General features: G+C 32.2%; 1 protein-coding gene and 1 long non-coding RNA gene across 2 annotated transcripts; both read left to right on the forward strand.

Annotated features, from left to right (window-relative positions):
- Positions 1 to 371: 371 nt before the first annotated feature.
- Positions 372 to 8092, forward strand: LOC116774892 (facilitated trehalose transporter Tret1-like). The gene is made up of 7 exons (XM_032667674.2): positions 372 to 630; positions 4094 to 4249; positions 4472 to 4674; positions 4763 to 4949; positions 5210 to 5589; positions 6227 to 6341; positions 6970 to 8092. The coding sequence occupies exons 1-7, from the start codon at positions 576 to 578 to the stop codon at positions 7275 to 7277; spliced, it is 1404 nt and encodes a 467-aa protein (XP_032523565.1). The 5' UTR covers positions 372 to 575; the 3' UTR covers positions 7278 to 8092.
- Positions 8093 to 9336: 1244 nt separating this feature from the next.
- LOC133319483 (uncharacterized) lies at positions 9337 to 10524 on the forward strand. The gene is made up of 2 exons (XR_009753075.1): positions 9337 to 10206; positions 10374 to 10524. It is a non-coding gene; the product is annotated as an uncharacterized LOC133319483 (long non-coding RNA).
- Positions 10525 to 13168: the final 2644 nt, after the last annotated feature.

The following is a 13168-nucleotide window of genomic DNA, read 5'->3' on the forward strand; positions in this document are numbered from 1 at the left end:
CAGGCTCACTTCCGTTTGCGTAATAATTATTACCGAGTAAAAAGTTTTATGTAACTTTTGACGTAGACTAACGAAGGCACGACTAAAAACTTGATAAATGTTCTGATTTTTACCATCGATGACACATATTTGTTTTCTATTCATATATAGCGCAAAACGATTTGAAAATAATTACTATGACGATATTGAAATCACACTGTTACTGCGTGTTTTTTCTATAAAATTTTTACGTATTAAACAACTTCAAACTATCATATTTTTTGTGCTCTTTCAAAATAATTTAATTATACAATTAATATGTCGAACAAAAAGTTATACAAGCAATCAAATAAACTATAAAACGAACCTAGCAACTCTCAAGTCCTCAAGTGAGTTCTAGATGGCACTGTGTGTTAACGTATCGTTTTATTGCTGAGTTAAGTTTGTCTCGTTTTAACTCTTTTAGTTTATACAGTAGTACAAGTATTCGTGAAACGTGCCTTTAAGGCGATGCATGCGATGCATCTCATTTAATATAAAATAATACAACTGACTTATTTATCAAATTTTTCATGACAGTGTTCTAAACCTCTAAAATGAAATTAGTTTTATCTGCATCGCTTATACGACAATATGTAATTGTCACAATTGGTAAGTATAACTATTCTATTAACTGTCAAATTTATTTTAAAATATATATGTGTTAATGTTCGATTCTTAAAAAGTGGCCATATTACTGGAGGTGCTGAATTTTTTTCAAATACTAAAAAAATGACAGAGAAGTTGTTTAAGACAACTATAATTTTAAATTTTTACTTGAATATCTCTTTTAAAATATCGGATTAAATATTTGATATTAACAGATAAAAAATATTTCTATATCGTTGTGTCAGTAAATGTTACGGTTCCTTGGAAAACCAACGCCCCCACAGACCACCCCCCCCAAGGTCAATTAGTATTACGAAGTCACTAAGAATAGGTTCGTCGTAAATTAATAAATAACTAAATTAAGAAATAACTTCAATTCATTATTACTTAGAATGCAGCCCTAGTAGGATCGTTTCAGATTTGGTTAGGTAGAGAAAGGAGCTTGGACGGTGGAGGTGAGCGTTTAACGCGCGTTAGATAGGGGCCCCTTAAACCTACACCTGGGTCGCAAGCCCCAGGCACTGTTGAAGCTTCTCTCCCTGCAACGTGATTGCAACCGGCACCCGATCAGTGAATCCATTTAATGCTGAGTACTTTCGTCTGGTCATTATTAATGTTTGTTTATATTTATATCTTAAAAATAACAGAAACTTACTATTTTCAGAGTTTTTTTAAATTAACAATTAAATTATAAATTTTTCAATAGGTCTAATGAGACCTATTGAAAATAGAAATAGAAAATAGAATTGAAAATAGACAACATTATTAGAATTTCTTTCAAATTAAAAAAGCTGTTTTTTTTTTTACATAAAACTAAGGGGCCTTTTACATTAATTTTGTTCATTCAATCTTTTATTTTGAACTCAGCCCCATTATATAAAGTACAAAAGTATAAATTATAATTTTATTAAATTTGAGCTGAGCAAAGGCCTCTTCTCACATGGAGAAGATTAGAGCATTAATCACCACGCTTGCTCAAGACGGTTTGGCGATTTCAATCTTATAATTTTAAATTATAAGAATAGGTTTCCTCACGATGTTTTCCTTCGCCGTCTGTCAGTGGTGTCTAAATACTCTTAGAAAGTACATATGAAAAGATCACATTGGTACTTGCCAGGTTTCGAACCCAGGCCCTCACGTGTGAGAGGCGGCCCTTTAACCTCCAGGCCACCACGACTTCGACAATATCGACTAATCGATAGGAATTTTTATTTGTTTCTCTTATTATAGATGTTTACTTCATCGTGTTATATTTGAATAGAATCTCTTCGATTAATGAGATCATCTATTGAAATTTAGTTCTAGGAAATTTTAATAGGAATTTATAGGGAATTTTGTTATCTATGGCAAACTAATAATTGATTATTTTAAATTATTGTTATGACTTTAAATTTTCTAATTCAATATTCATAGATAATTTTTTTATTATAAGAAATATGGATATGTATGTATGTCAATTGTTACGATAGTCTGTAATTTGAATATAGAGCTGAACTTCATATCAAATTTAAATAATAAACGTATGTTATTATGTATATCTAAAGCAACAGGTATAAAGTCGGTAAAATAACAATGATATATATTTATTTAGAATTAATACTATGTAATAGATCGCCTCGCGTTATAAATGCATGATAAATTACGTTAAAATACATAAAATATGTTCTGATTGTTAACGCTTTGACGCATCAATATACACATATATAACATGCAATAAAATATATTATTTAAGTCTATAGCTCCATAAATGAATATAACAAGTATACATTTAAAATTATCAATCCCATAATAATCCTTTGTTTTTTTTTTTTGTAATAATATTACGATAAAATTCATTATATCGTCTTCATACACGCTTAAGCCTATAAACACTTCCTAGATAGTAACACTTATCATTATTTGTCTTGTATTTAATCTAATTTTATATAATTTATATTAATATAACATATAATACACATATGTAGTATTATAATATTAATGATATGAGATTTTTAAATTTAATTTAAATTCGCTGTCAAAGGACTTAAATTCAAAAGTATGAAATAATATCTGCAAATGGAATATCTGTTGTTAGTGTATTTTTGCTAGTGTGTCTTCAAATCATGCTTAATAATCAAGAACTTAATCCATTGATAAATATAACTCATAAAAACGCGTGTCGAAAGAAAACAGCCATTGAAAAACATTTTATCAGTAAATGGAGGGATGTCAGGTTTTATTGTGTAACGAGACAAATGTTTTTTGAGTGATCTTCGAGTTTCCAAATATATTACAACTTTTAAACAGAAAAAGGATTTTTTTTAAGTTAATTAATATCATTAAACATTTTGATCTGGTTTATGTCGTGCCCCCGTTAATTTCCCGTAATGGTTACTTTAAAAATAAATTATTGTAAAATTTACATCTAGAAAATAATCTGTTATATGTTAAGTGGGTTGATTTTTTTTTCAACTTGTTTGGTTTTAAAAAAACAATATAAGTTGCCCCCTTACATTCAATGACGAAATAATCACTAGCCTATGTTGCCATTGGACCTTAGCCTTTGAGATTTTTTCGTCCATCACATTAATAAAAATCTACCACGACACATATAGTAAAACTAATAATTTTAAACAATCTTTGGAAAATACTCTACAACAAGTTACAATAACGGTTATGCTGAGTGTATGTCCTTGAGACGTCAATTCCAACTGCGTAGTTTAAACAATTTGTATCATTTAAACACAAACTTTTACTATCATTGAGTGGAAAAATAAAGTTAGAAACACTAATATATACATTTTTTTATAAAAAAAAGAATTCTTATAATTGCTATAAATTTCCTTATGATACCTGTATTTGTTTTTGTTTATTCAACACTTACAAGAGATGTTATATCTGTAATGTTTTTTTCATAACAGTTAGCGTGTTAACTAGGTAGAAACTAGACGTTTGTTTCTGCAAAACATATCTACTAAGCAGCTTCGGTCGTCATCAAAACGATAAGAAAACCCTCTTAAGCATTGTGGACCATTTACTTAAACATGCCCATTTAAAAAACCTTTACATCATGAAACTATTAAGTGTCTGAATATCTAATAGGTTACACCATTCGCATATTGATCTACTTCTCAGATCCTTATACTATCAATAGTTAGATACTTCTTTGAAATCTTATCACTGTTAGAGTACCTTAATCTTAACAATCTAATACCATTATGACACTACTCGACCTTTTTACTTCAAACATCTATTCAGCTATTCAAAAAATTACAAAATAAAATTTAACAAAAGTACTAATAAATAATACTCATATGTATTCAATAGCACTAGTATGCGAACTCTGCTCATGTAGGTAATTTCTTTAACTCTATATTGTATATTTATATATTTACATAATTGTTATAGAGGCATAATTTATGTTATAAAAAAGATATTCTATTAAAGAATATTGTTATAATAAAACAGATATTTATTTGTGTTACAGTAAATTTAGGATCGCTGACAACTGGCATGAGTATGTACTGGACATCCCCAATGATTGTCAAACTGTCTAATGGAACAGACATTCCTTTGCCAAAACCCATCACAGAGAGAGAAGGCTCGTGGATAGTTTCAGGGGGTTATTTGGCTGCAATCGGGAGTATGCCCTACTCGTTTTATTTAAATTTAATTTACATTCATATATATGTATATTCGATATGCTATACCTTGATATTAATATGAATATTTCGAATTTATTACAATGTATATATTTTAAAGATTCAGCATCGAGTCAGGATATGATATAATATTATCAGCTTCACCAAATTACGAAATGACCTAACCTAACCTAACCTAACCGAATGATATTTATGTTTTGCAGCGAACTTCCTAGGAGGACTTCTTATAGATAAAATCGGTCGAAAGTACTGCATCATTTTGGTAACCGTACCCCGGATATGCGCATCTGTCTGGACCATTTTCGCTAACGAAGTGTGGATGTTGATACTATGCCGAGCTGTCATGGTATTGACTGACTGCTACATGTTTGTTGCTATCCCGGTGTATGTATCAGAAATCGCTAGTGTGAGTAAAAATCGTTTATTTGATGTAAGCTATCGAAAATTTAATGTGTTTTTTGCAATATACGTAACTGTTACTGTGCTATTTTTAGAAAGACCACCGCGGACCCCTTGGTGCATTCCTACATATCTCATCATGTACGGGCATAGTAATAACTCTCGGTGTGGGACCATTTCTGTCATACGCTGTGTTCAATGCCATATTAGCTGGCGTAATAGTTATAACGGCATTGCCTTTGCCATTTCTACCAGACAGCCCATTTTACTTATATACCAAAGGTAGTTTTTTTTTCTTCTAGTAAAACAATTCATTGTTTTAACCACGAATAATTATTATTTATGAATACTCTCAATAATTTCCTGTCACCATAACTTATACTATTTCACATAATATTTGATTATATCAACTACGCTCATTTAGATACAATCATATATTTAATTTTCTATTCGATCTTCTTTATATTTTGAAAAAAATATGCTATTTAAAATGAAATTAGCGTCGCTATTGTTATGTTTTACAATACAAGTAAATATTTCAGGCCGAATCGACGATTCATTAACAGTTTTATCAAAAATTAGAGCCTCCGATGACGTCATCAAACAGGAAATTGAAGATTATAAATCAGCAAAAAGAGTGCAAATCAATACGCTGGCTTTATTCAGAGACAAAATATTTTTAAAATCTCTGTCGCTGGGGATCTTAATTTGCGTTGGGTCCAATGCTATAGGGTATAATGCTGTATCATTTTATTTGCAAACTATTCTGGACTCGACTAAAACCAGCGTTCAATCTGAGCATGCGTCAGTTGTTATTGGTTGCATACAACTATTCGCCGCTTTATGTACCTCTTTCTTTAATAATACTTTTGGAAGACGACCTATATTGATATACACCCTCGCTGGCTTATTTTTAGGAATGGTAAGCTGAACTTGATTATAAATTTTACCACGACAAATGTTTGGGTTAATGTTGTCCAAAAAAAAATGCTCGTCTTTTTTGCATATTGTTCATTATATTCGGCTTTTTGATACTTTTAATTTCACAATTGCTCACATATCAGACATAGATAGTAACAAATAAAACAGTAACGAAAACGAATAAGACTACTAACAAAGTATGTTTATATTATTAATATAGTTAAAAATTTATTCGATTCTTAGTAGTTCTAACAAAAGAAACTAATATTTTCGGATATACTAAGCGTGTGAGATGTACATATCGTCAGCCCGTGATCACGGTCGCTAAAAAGCAAGCGAAACGTCGGGAGTATGTAGTTTTAACAAAAAATAAAGCACGCGTAGTGTATCCGAAAAATATTAGTTTCATTTAAATGAATAAAACTCGCGAAAGTCTTAGATTTCATTAAGTTCTAAGAAATTATTTGATTTAAACATTTTCAAGTTTGGATTGTTGTTAGCATATATTATAGCTAGCTATATAACACAACGAACTCCATGCATTAATTTTAATGAGAAAACATAATATGCATATTGCGTTATACTAAATTACTTTTATTTTATTTATTATTTAATTTTAATATTACCTACTCTTTCAGATTGGACTCGGTACTTTCTTCGAAATTACTACCAAAGAAAACTATGTTGTGACTGGTTTTCTAAATTATCTTCCAATAATTTCTTTGATAGTTTGTACCTATTGCTTTAATGTCGGTAAGTAATATGGCTGGTTATTTTAACACTAAATGTTATTAAAATATTCCATGCTGGTAAAATTACAAAAAACAAAAATACTTACGACTGAAGTTCAAATCAAGCTGTTCTTTGTTGTCGTTATATTTAACAGAAAACGATTTTTAATTTAAAACTTGGCGTCACATCATACGTAACCTATATATCGATTACTAAAAATATATATATGTACAAAAAGCAATAATATTTAAATATAATTTTAACCGGATTAAAGTTTCTTTTCAATTTGCTTTTTCTATACAAATATCTTAAAATATAAAATTCACCTTGGGAGGTTTCAAGGAATAAATTAACTCATATTTTCGTACTTTAGTACTATATCCCGGTACCTAGAATTATATATTATGAAAACTTATTCAGAGTCACGGAATTTTAAAGTTATTAAGGCAAAATTATCAAACGTCATTCGTGTCTTAAACTGACCTCTGCCTTCAGCAAAAACATTTTCACAACACAACACTTTTTATAAACAAGTAATTCTCGCAAATATATCTTAGATACTACAATATCTGTTTCGATTATAGAGCAACACTATATTTCTATAGTTTTATTTATCCGTTGGATACTCATTGTTATTGTTCTATTTCAGGTATCGGCTGTCTAATCTTTGTAGTTACAGCTGAACTATTCGAAGGAGCAGCACGGGCTATCGGTGTCTCGATATGCATTCTAGTATCTCTACTAATAGTATTCTTGACTACCAACTACTTTTCTGAAATGGCTCTAAAATTAGGGCCCTCTAACACTTACTGGTTCTTCAGTGCGATGTGTGCATTAGTTTGCACATTAATATACTTTTTTATTCCTGAAACTAAAGGGAAAACTTTCAGCGAGATTCAAACAGCCTTGGGCAGAAAAAATAATGAAACTGAGGACAAAGAAAGACAAACTTGTTAGGCTGCTTTTTATTTAAATTGATTTAATGAATCCAACGATTAAAAAGTCACAATATTATTAAGGGAATTTCTTATAACCTAGTAGCAGTATTCGCCAAAATTACTGCAATGCCTATTTCAGTGCTCAGACCAAAGAACTATTTTTCGTACGTAATTCAAATTAATTATAATGTGAATGTAAGCTAATTGTTTTATTAATATAATTAAAAGAAGGGAGATACGCCCGTCCCAAGGGTGCCTCTAAAAGGCCAGATCTCAGCTAGGACGTCGTTGAAGGGGAGGATGGATGGGAACTATACCGACGTGATTTATACGATGTTAGGAGCAATGACATTATTTCTTACTTGGTATTTAAAATCTGATTCTCACAGCAAGGAGACAGTCCTCACAGTATGTTGACATTTTATTCATACAATGATGTTACTCCAGCGGCATCGTCCTATTTTTTATTATATATTAACTATCTGCTGGACTTTGGCAAGGTTAAAAAGAATCTCTATGAAACGTTCAATCAAAACAGTTGTAGTCTTAAATTCCTTTAATTTTCTTTTCCATTAACAAATAATAAGTAATTCATCTTTGTGAATAATTCCATAAATTTGCAAAATAACATAGATTTAAAGGAAGGTGAAGTTGTGTGATAGACCTTATTGCAAGGTTAAAATATCCAAAAAGCCTGTATTATAATGAAAAGGTTCCTCGCGTGTTAAGATATAATAAATTGAGAGACAAAAATTAAAGCAAATAATTTTGTATAATTTTATATACTGTAAATATAAAATAATAATGAGAATATTATAGTAATGCCAACATTTACATGTGATTTTATTGTTACGTCTCAGTATATTTTATAGATGACAACATCGTGACTACACTAAAGTCGATACTTTGAGAATTGCACGTATGATAATAAAAATCATAACAGGACACATTTACCATCTCCTAGTTTCTTTTTTCAAAACTGTCATAAATGCTCTAACTTTGTTAATAAAAATATCAAAAGTAGTTAGTTTTTAAACTACAATCACAATTAAATATTTAACTTAAGTTAAATTATGAAAATTTTTTTTTTAAATAATTTTAATATGTATGCCCAAACAATTATGATACTGTATAATTTTTTGAAGGTAGAAGGAATATCTGTTCTATTATGAAAGAACTGTCACTTTGTTACTTTAAATATTAGCAGTATTTACTTTACTTTTAACGTTTCGTTAGACATTTCATACATCACAAATTACTCAAGCGTGTAAAATATATCTTTCAAATAGTGTTTCCAAGTGATTATTAATGGGCACCAGCGCAATTAGTCACAAATTTATCGATGTAAATGCCATAAATAAAGAGTGAGTATTAAACGCTACCTGTTATGGTGAATGCTTTAAATTTCCAGCGATAACCTAAACAATGGATACTTGTATAAATGATTTTTAAATATAACATAGAATTTCTTTACATGCTAACAAGAAATCTACATTTTATACATGGACTACTTGTCTTCTTCCAGCTTAATCTTTTCCTTTTTATATGTCCTAAATACTGATATTTAATGTACATAAAAGTATGCAAAACCACAACAAATTATATTTCAGTATAGGACTAAATTAAACTCATCCTCACATTTTTTTTATAAGAAATTATAATCGCTGAAATAAACACCAAATAAAAAAAAAATATTGTTTAAAAAAAGTGAATATATTTCCATTTTTATCACGTTCATCAAACGTACATAAATCATAGATATTTAACAATACACCTAAATAATTATAAAAAATATAGATAATCATATAGATATCATGTATATAGATATACATATAATAAGACAGTAAAAATAGAATGTCTGTACATTAAATATTTTTCCAAAAAACTGAGGAGGCAATTAAAGAAGAGTCATAGAAAACAAAAAAATCATTTTTGGAGGTTTTTTTTTGTTTTGGCTGTCTGGTACGTTATAACTTCAAAACTACTCAACAGATTTAAACGCGGTTTTCACGGTTGGATTACATAGCATTAGGAGCATTGTCAAAACTTTGTTTCATCAAAATTGCGTAAGGGAAAAAGAAGTTATGGTCAATTTTAAGTTTGATATATATATATATATGGTTATACGAAAAGCGACCAAAACGCGGGCGGAGCCGCGGGCAACAGCTAGTTCTTAATATGCAAAAAACTAGCTTCCAATAATATATACGCTACAATAGATAAAATGTTCTAAGTCTTATTTTTAACAGATCAGAAGTATATTGGGTAAATACAGATAATATACAATGTATTTATTTACAAAATTGTTTATACAAATAAATATATATCAATTATTAAGTAAGTAACATGGGTTCATATGATATTCATTAAATAATGATAACTACAAGACCAAATTTTAAGCACAGACACTAGCCAATTAAGCAAAACTGTGTTTTTTAGTACATTACGTAATTATATCACATCTCGCCGCGGTCATAACAAACAATTACATATCAAATACGCCTTGTGAGATGCTTAAAACACAATACATTACTCTAATGTTCTGTATAGCAAGCACCTTAAGTTGAATTTAAATGCATAAAAACAAACTCCTTCAGTTATTTTAATTCGTCACTAACTTATTAGTTATTCATTCTCTGACTTATCATTCCCTCTTCTAAAGCACTGTACCTGAATGAGTTTACTGGACAACACAGATCGGATCTCACTGAATGTTTTGTCTTTAGTTTCAGGTAAAAATAAAGTTATTAAAAATATGACAATTAAACACATGAAGCTGAAGAATAAGAAGGTAGCAGACGGTCCAAGTGCTGACGTCATCAGTTTAAAATATTTAGATGTCAGAAATGAATGAAAACCCAAAAGTTCGAGCTCGCTCGTCGAATAATTCAGTTGTGGCAACGAAGATTTGATTGCCAACACCTTAATAGAAACATATCGATAAAATGGTAATTTGAACCTATATTTTAAATCCTATAAAAATGTTCCCATTGTAATAATGATAAAAATACGATTTTTGATTCTTGGGTTTCATCTTTTATGCTGTTCAGATATTGAAAATACATTATGTGCCAGCTGATCTAAGAAATAAAACGTAATTCTAATTTCATTTCAGCAACAAGAAGCCACTAAAATAGACGATCAAATAGTGTTCTAGCAGAAAAATAAAATAAGAGATATATTGAAAAAAGATTCGCTACTGTTGAAGACAATAAAGTTGTTTATACATTCATTAACATAATTGAATTAAATTAATTAAGATAAAACACGCCACGAGTCACTTGTGTTCCATACGGAGCAATTATAAGCATTTACATCACTTGCCAACGCCATAGGAATTATTGAAAAGTATCAATGACGCTAGAGGCAAGCAGTTCGTGAAAGCAGTTATTATGTAACCTTCTGTTCCGCTGATCATGAAAAATATACCAAGACCTACCTGAAACAAAATTTACTTAAGAAAAGAAATTAGATTTGACAAGCTTGCTAACGAAACTTAAATATTATTTTGAAATAATAGCTGCTTCTCCCTTCATAGCAGCTTAATTCTCTTGAAATTAATGTAAAGTAAAAAAATTCGCGATAGGTGCCTATAAGAACAAAAATTCTGGGGAAGTAAAAGAAAATGTTACCATATTACTTTTAAATATAATTCACCAAACCCAAAAACATTCTGAATACCTAATGATTAAGATAGGCCTCCAGCCATAATTATTTGTGAAAAATTAAGTACAAAAAGCTCCAAATAGTTAAATACAGCCAATAATAACCTATGATATTTCTGGACTTTAGCTGGTATGGGTTGATTAAAAAATTGCAAATAAAAGCATATAGCCTTACAGCCCAGTGAATTGGATCCAACACAAACTAATAGGCCCAAAAAAAGAAATTTTCTGAACAATTTATTCATCAGAAGCGACACCACAGTCATATTGTCCTTGTTGTTCAAAAAATTATAATCTTCTATTTCTTTCATGACGATGGTACCAGAATCCCTTATTAGTGATAGAACTTTTACGGCCTCCTCTTTACACCCTATATAAAAAACAATATATTCAATTCTTCGTAGTATATTTTTATATATTATATCCAATTTTTTACCTTTCGAATAAAAATCAAATGGGCTATCAGGTAGAAATAGAACTGGCAAAGTTGATAATGCATTTAAAATCGTTATGAATGAATTGAACATCGTATATGATTGGAATGGACCAAGGGCGAGAGCTATGTTCCTTTTTTTTTTTGTTAACGCGGTGAAAGGTTTTATACCTACCCCTCGTGTAGGGGAGACGGAGGATCTAATGTGGGATTCACGGGCCACTAAAACACCAGCGGTCACTCTCCTCACCGCCTGGTGCGTCGACGCTGGAATCGCTCAAAGCATGCATCCGCGACGATCCGGCGGCAGGCCGCGAACGGCCATCTCCCCCGAGGGCTCACTCCACGTGACAGGGAGCGTCCCCCCGCCGTGCGGGCTTGCTTAATCATGAGAGGGTTAACCCCTTACCCCTCCCACCCAAGCCCACGCGGCCAGTCTCCAACTACCCACCGCCGAGCGCAAGCGTCCAACGACAACGACAGAGCGGAGACTGGCCATCAAGCGACCCGGACCTCCGAAGAGGCCCGAGTTCCCGTTCACTGCATTCAGCGGCGAACCCTCCCCCCCGTGACTGATTGCACCGGTTACCCGGTGGGCGATAGGGTCGTCACGTCCAGACGCCAAACACCCTCGACACACTCCTCCGAAGGGCACGGTGGTCAGCCGCGCATCCCCGAAAGAGTGTGCCCGCCGCCCGATACGGGACGGCACTCCACCCCACCCAGCAGCCGCTACCCGGAATAAGTTCGGGACGCCTGCCGGGTCGCAACAAAGTCGCCCTCTCCAAGCAGTTTTGGTCCGAGCCGCGTAAGCCCGATACCCCCTTATATCTAGGGGGCGTTCCCCTATTCGCCACCTGGGGACGAGCCCGATGGGAGATCTGCCAACTCCACACGGGAGAGAGAGAGCTATGTTCCTATGTTTATTAGCTATATTCCCGCTTATGCTTCAAAGTACACAAACAACCTCGATGTTCTCACTGAAAGAATAATTCTATTTAACAAAAGTTACACATAATGACTAGATTCATAATTTTTTTTTATAGTTGGGTAAGACTTAAACGCCTACAAATCTTTAAAAAACGCATGACAGTCCTTGGGGCTGCAATAACAATAAATTTAATAATACTATTTTTACATGTTTATTGCGATATGCACACATAAAAACGTTCAGTGTTCACGTAATACTCATCAAAAGAAAGAACAGTGTCGTATAAAAAATATGCAGATAGTGCATAAGTAGAGAACCTTATAAAAGGTATTTATATAGTATTCAGGAATTTCTCTCCTCTTATTACTTAAACATCACCATAATCACCTTCATCAGCCTGTCGGTGCCCACTGCAGAGCAAAGGCCTCTTCTCACATGGAGAAGGTTAGAGCATTAATCACCACGCTTGCTCCAGACGGGTTGGCGATTTCAATCTTATTATTTGAAATTATAAGGCCAGGTTTCCTCACGATGTTTTCCTTCACCGTCCGTCAGTGGCGTCTTAGAAAGTACATATGACTCGACAAAGATCACACATTGGTACTTGCCAGGTTTCGAACCCGTGCCCTCACGTGTGAGTGGCGGGCCTTTAACCTCCAGGCCATCACTTTATCACCGGTAGAAAAAAAGAACGATATTACAACCCACTTACAACTACATGTTTTCGTTGAATACTTTTTTTTAAGGACAACGGCTTTTTGTTATCAATCATACTTTACAAATTTAAGGCTTCCTGTATAAGAAAGTTTAAGGACTGAAGTTTAATGAGAGTTCTTCAAGATGAAATTTTATTTAAACTCAAGTTTAACACTCGATGAAAC

The sequence above is a fragment of the Danaus plexippus genome, chromosome 23 (assembly GCF_018135715.1).
Source record: "Danaus plexippus chromosome 23, MEX_DaPlex, whole genome shotgun sequence".
In the NCBI taxonomy this organism is placed as follows: Eukaryota; Metazoa; Arthropoda; class Insecta; order Lepidoptera; family Nymphalidae; genus Danaus; species Danaus plexippus.

What these genes read in the sequence shown, in the direction of transcription:
- LOC116774892 (XM_032667674.2), top strand. Translation starts at nt 576, where the DNA reads ATGAAATTAGTTTTATCTGCATCGCTTATACGACAATATGTAATTGTC. An exon ending in ATATGTAATTGTCACAATTG is followed by an intron (nt 631 to 4,093) that starts GTAAGTATAACT and finishes TTTGTGTTACAG; the next exon opens with TAAATTTAGGATCGCTGACA. An exon ending in ATTTTACTTATATACCAAAG is followed by an intron (nt 4,950 to 5,209) that starts GTAGTTTTTTTT and finishes TAAATATTTCAG; the next exon opens with GCCGAATCGACGATTCATTA.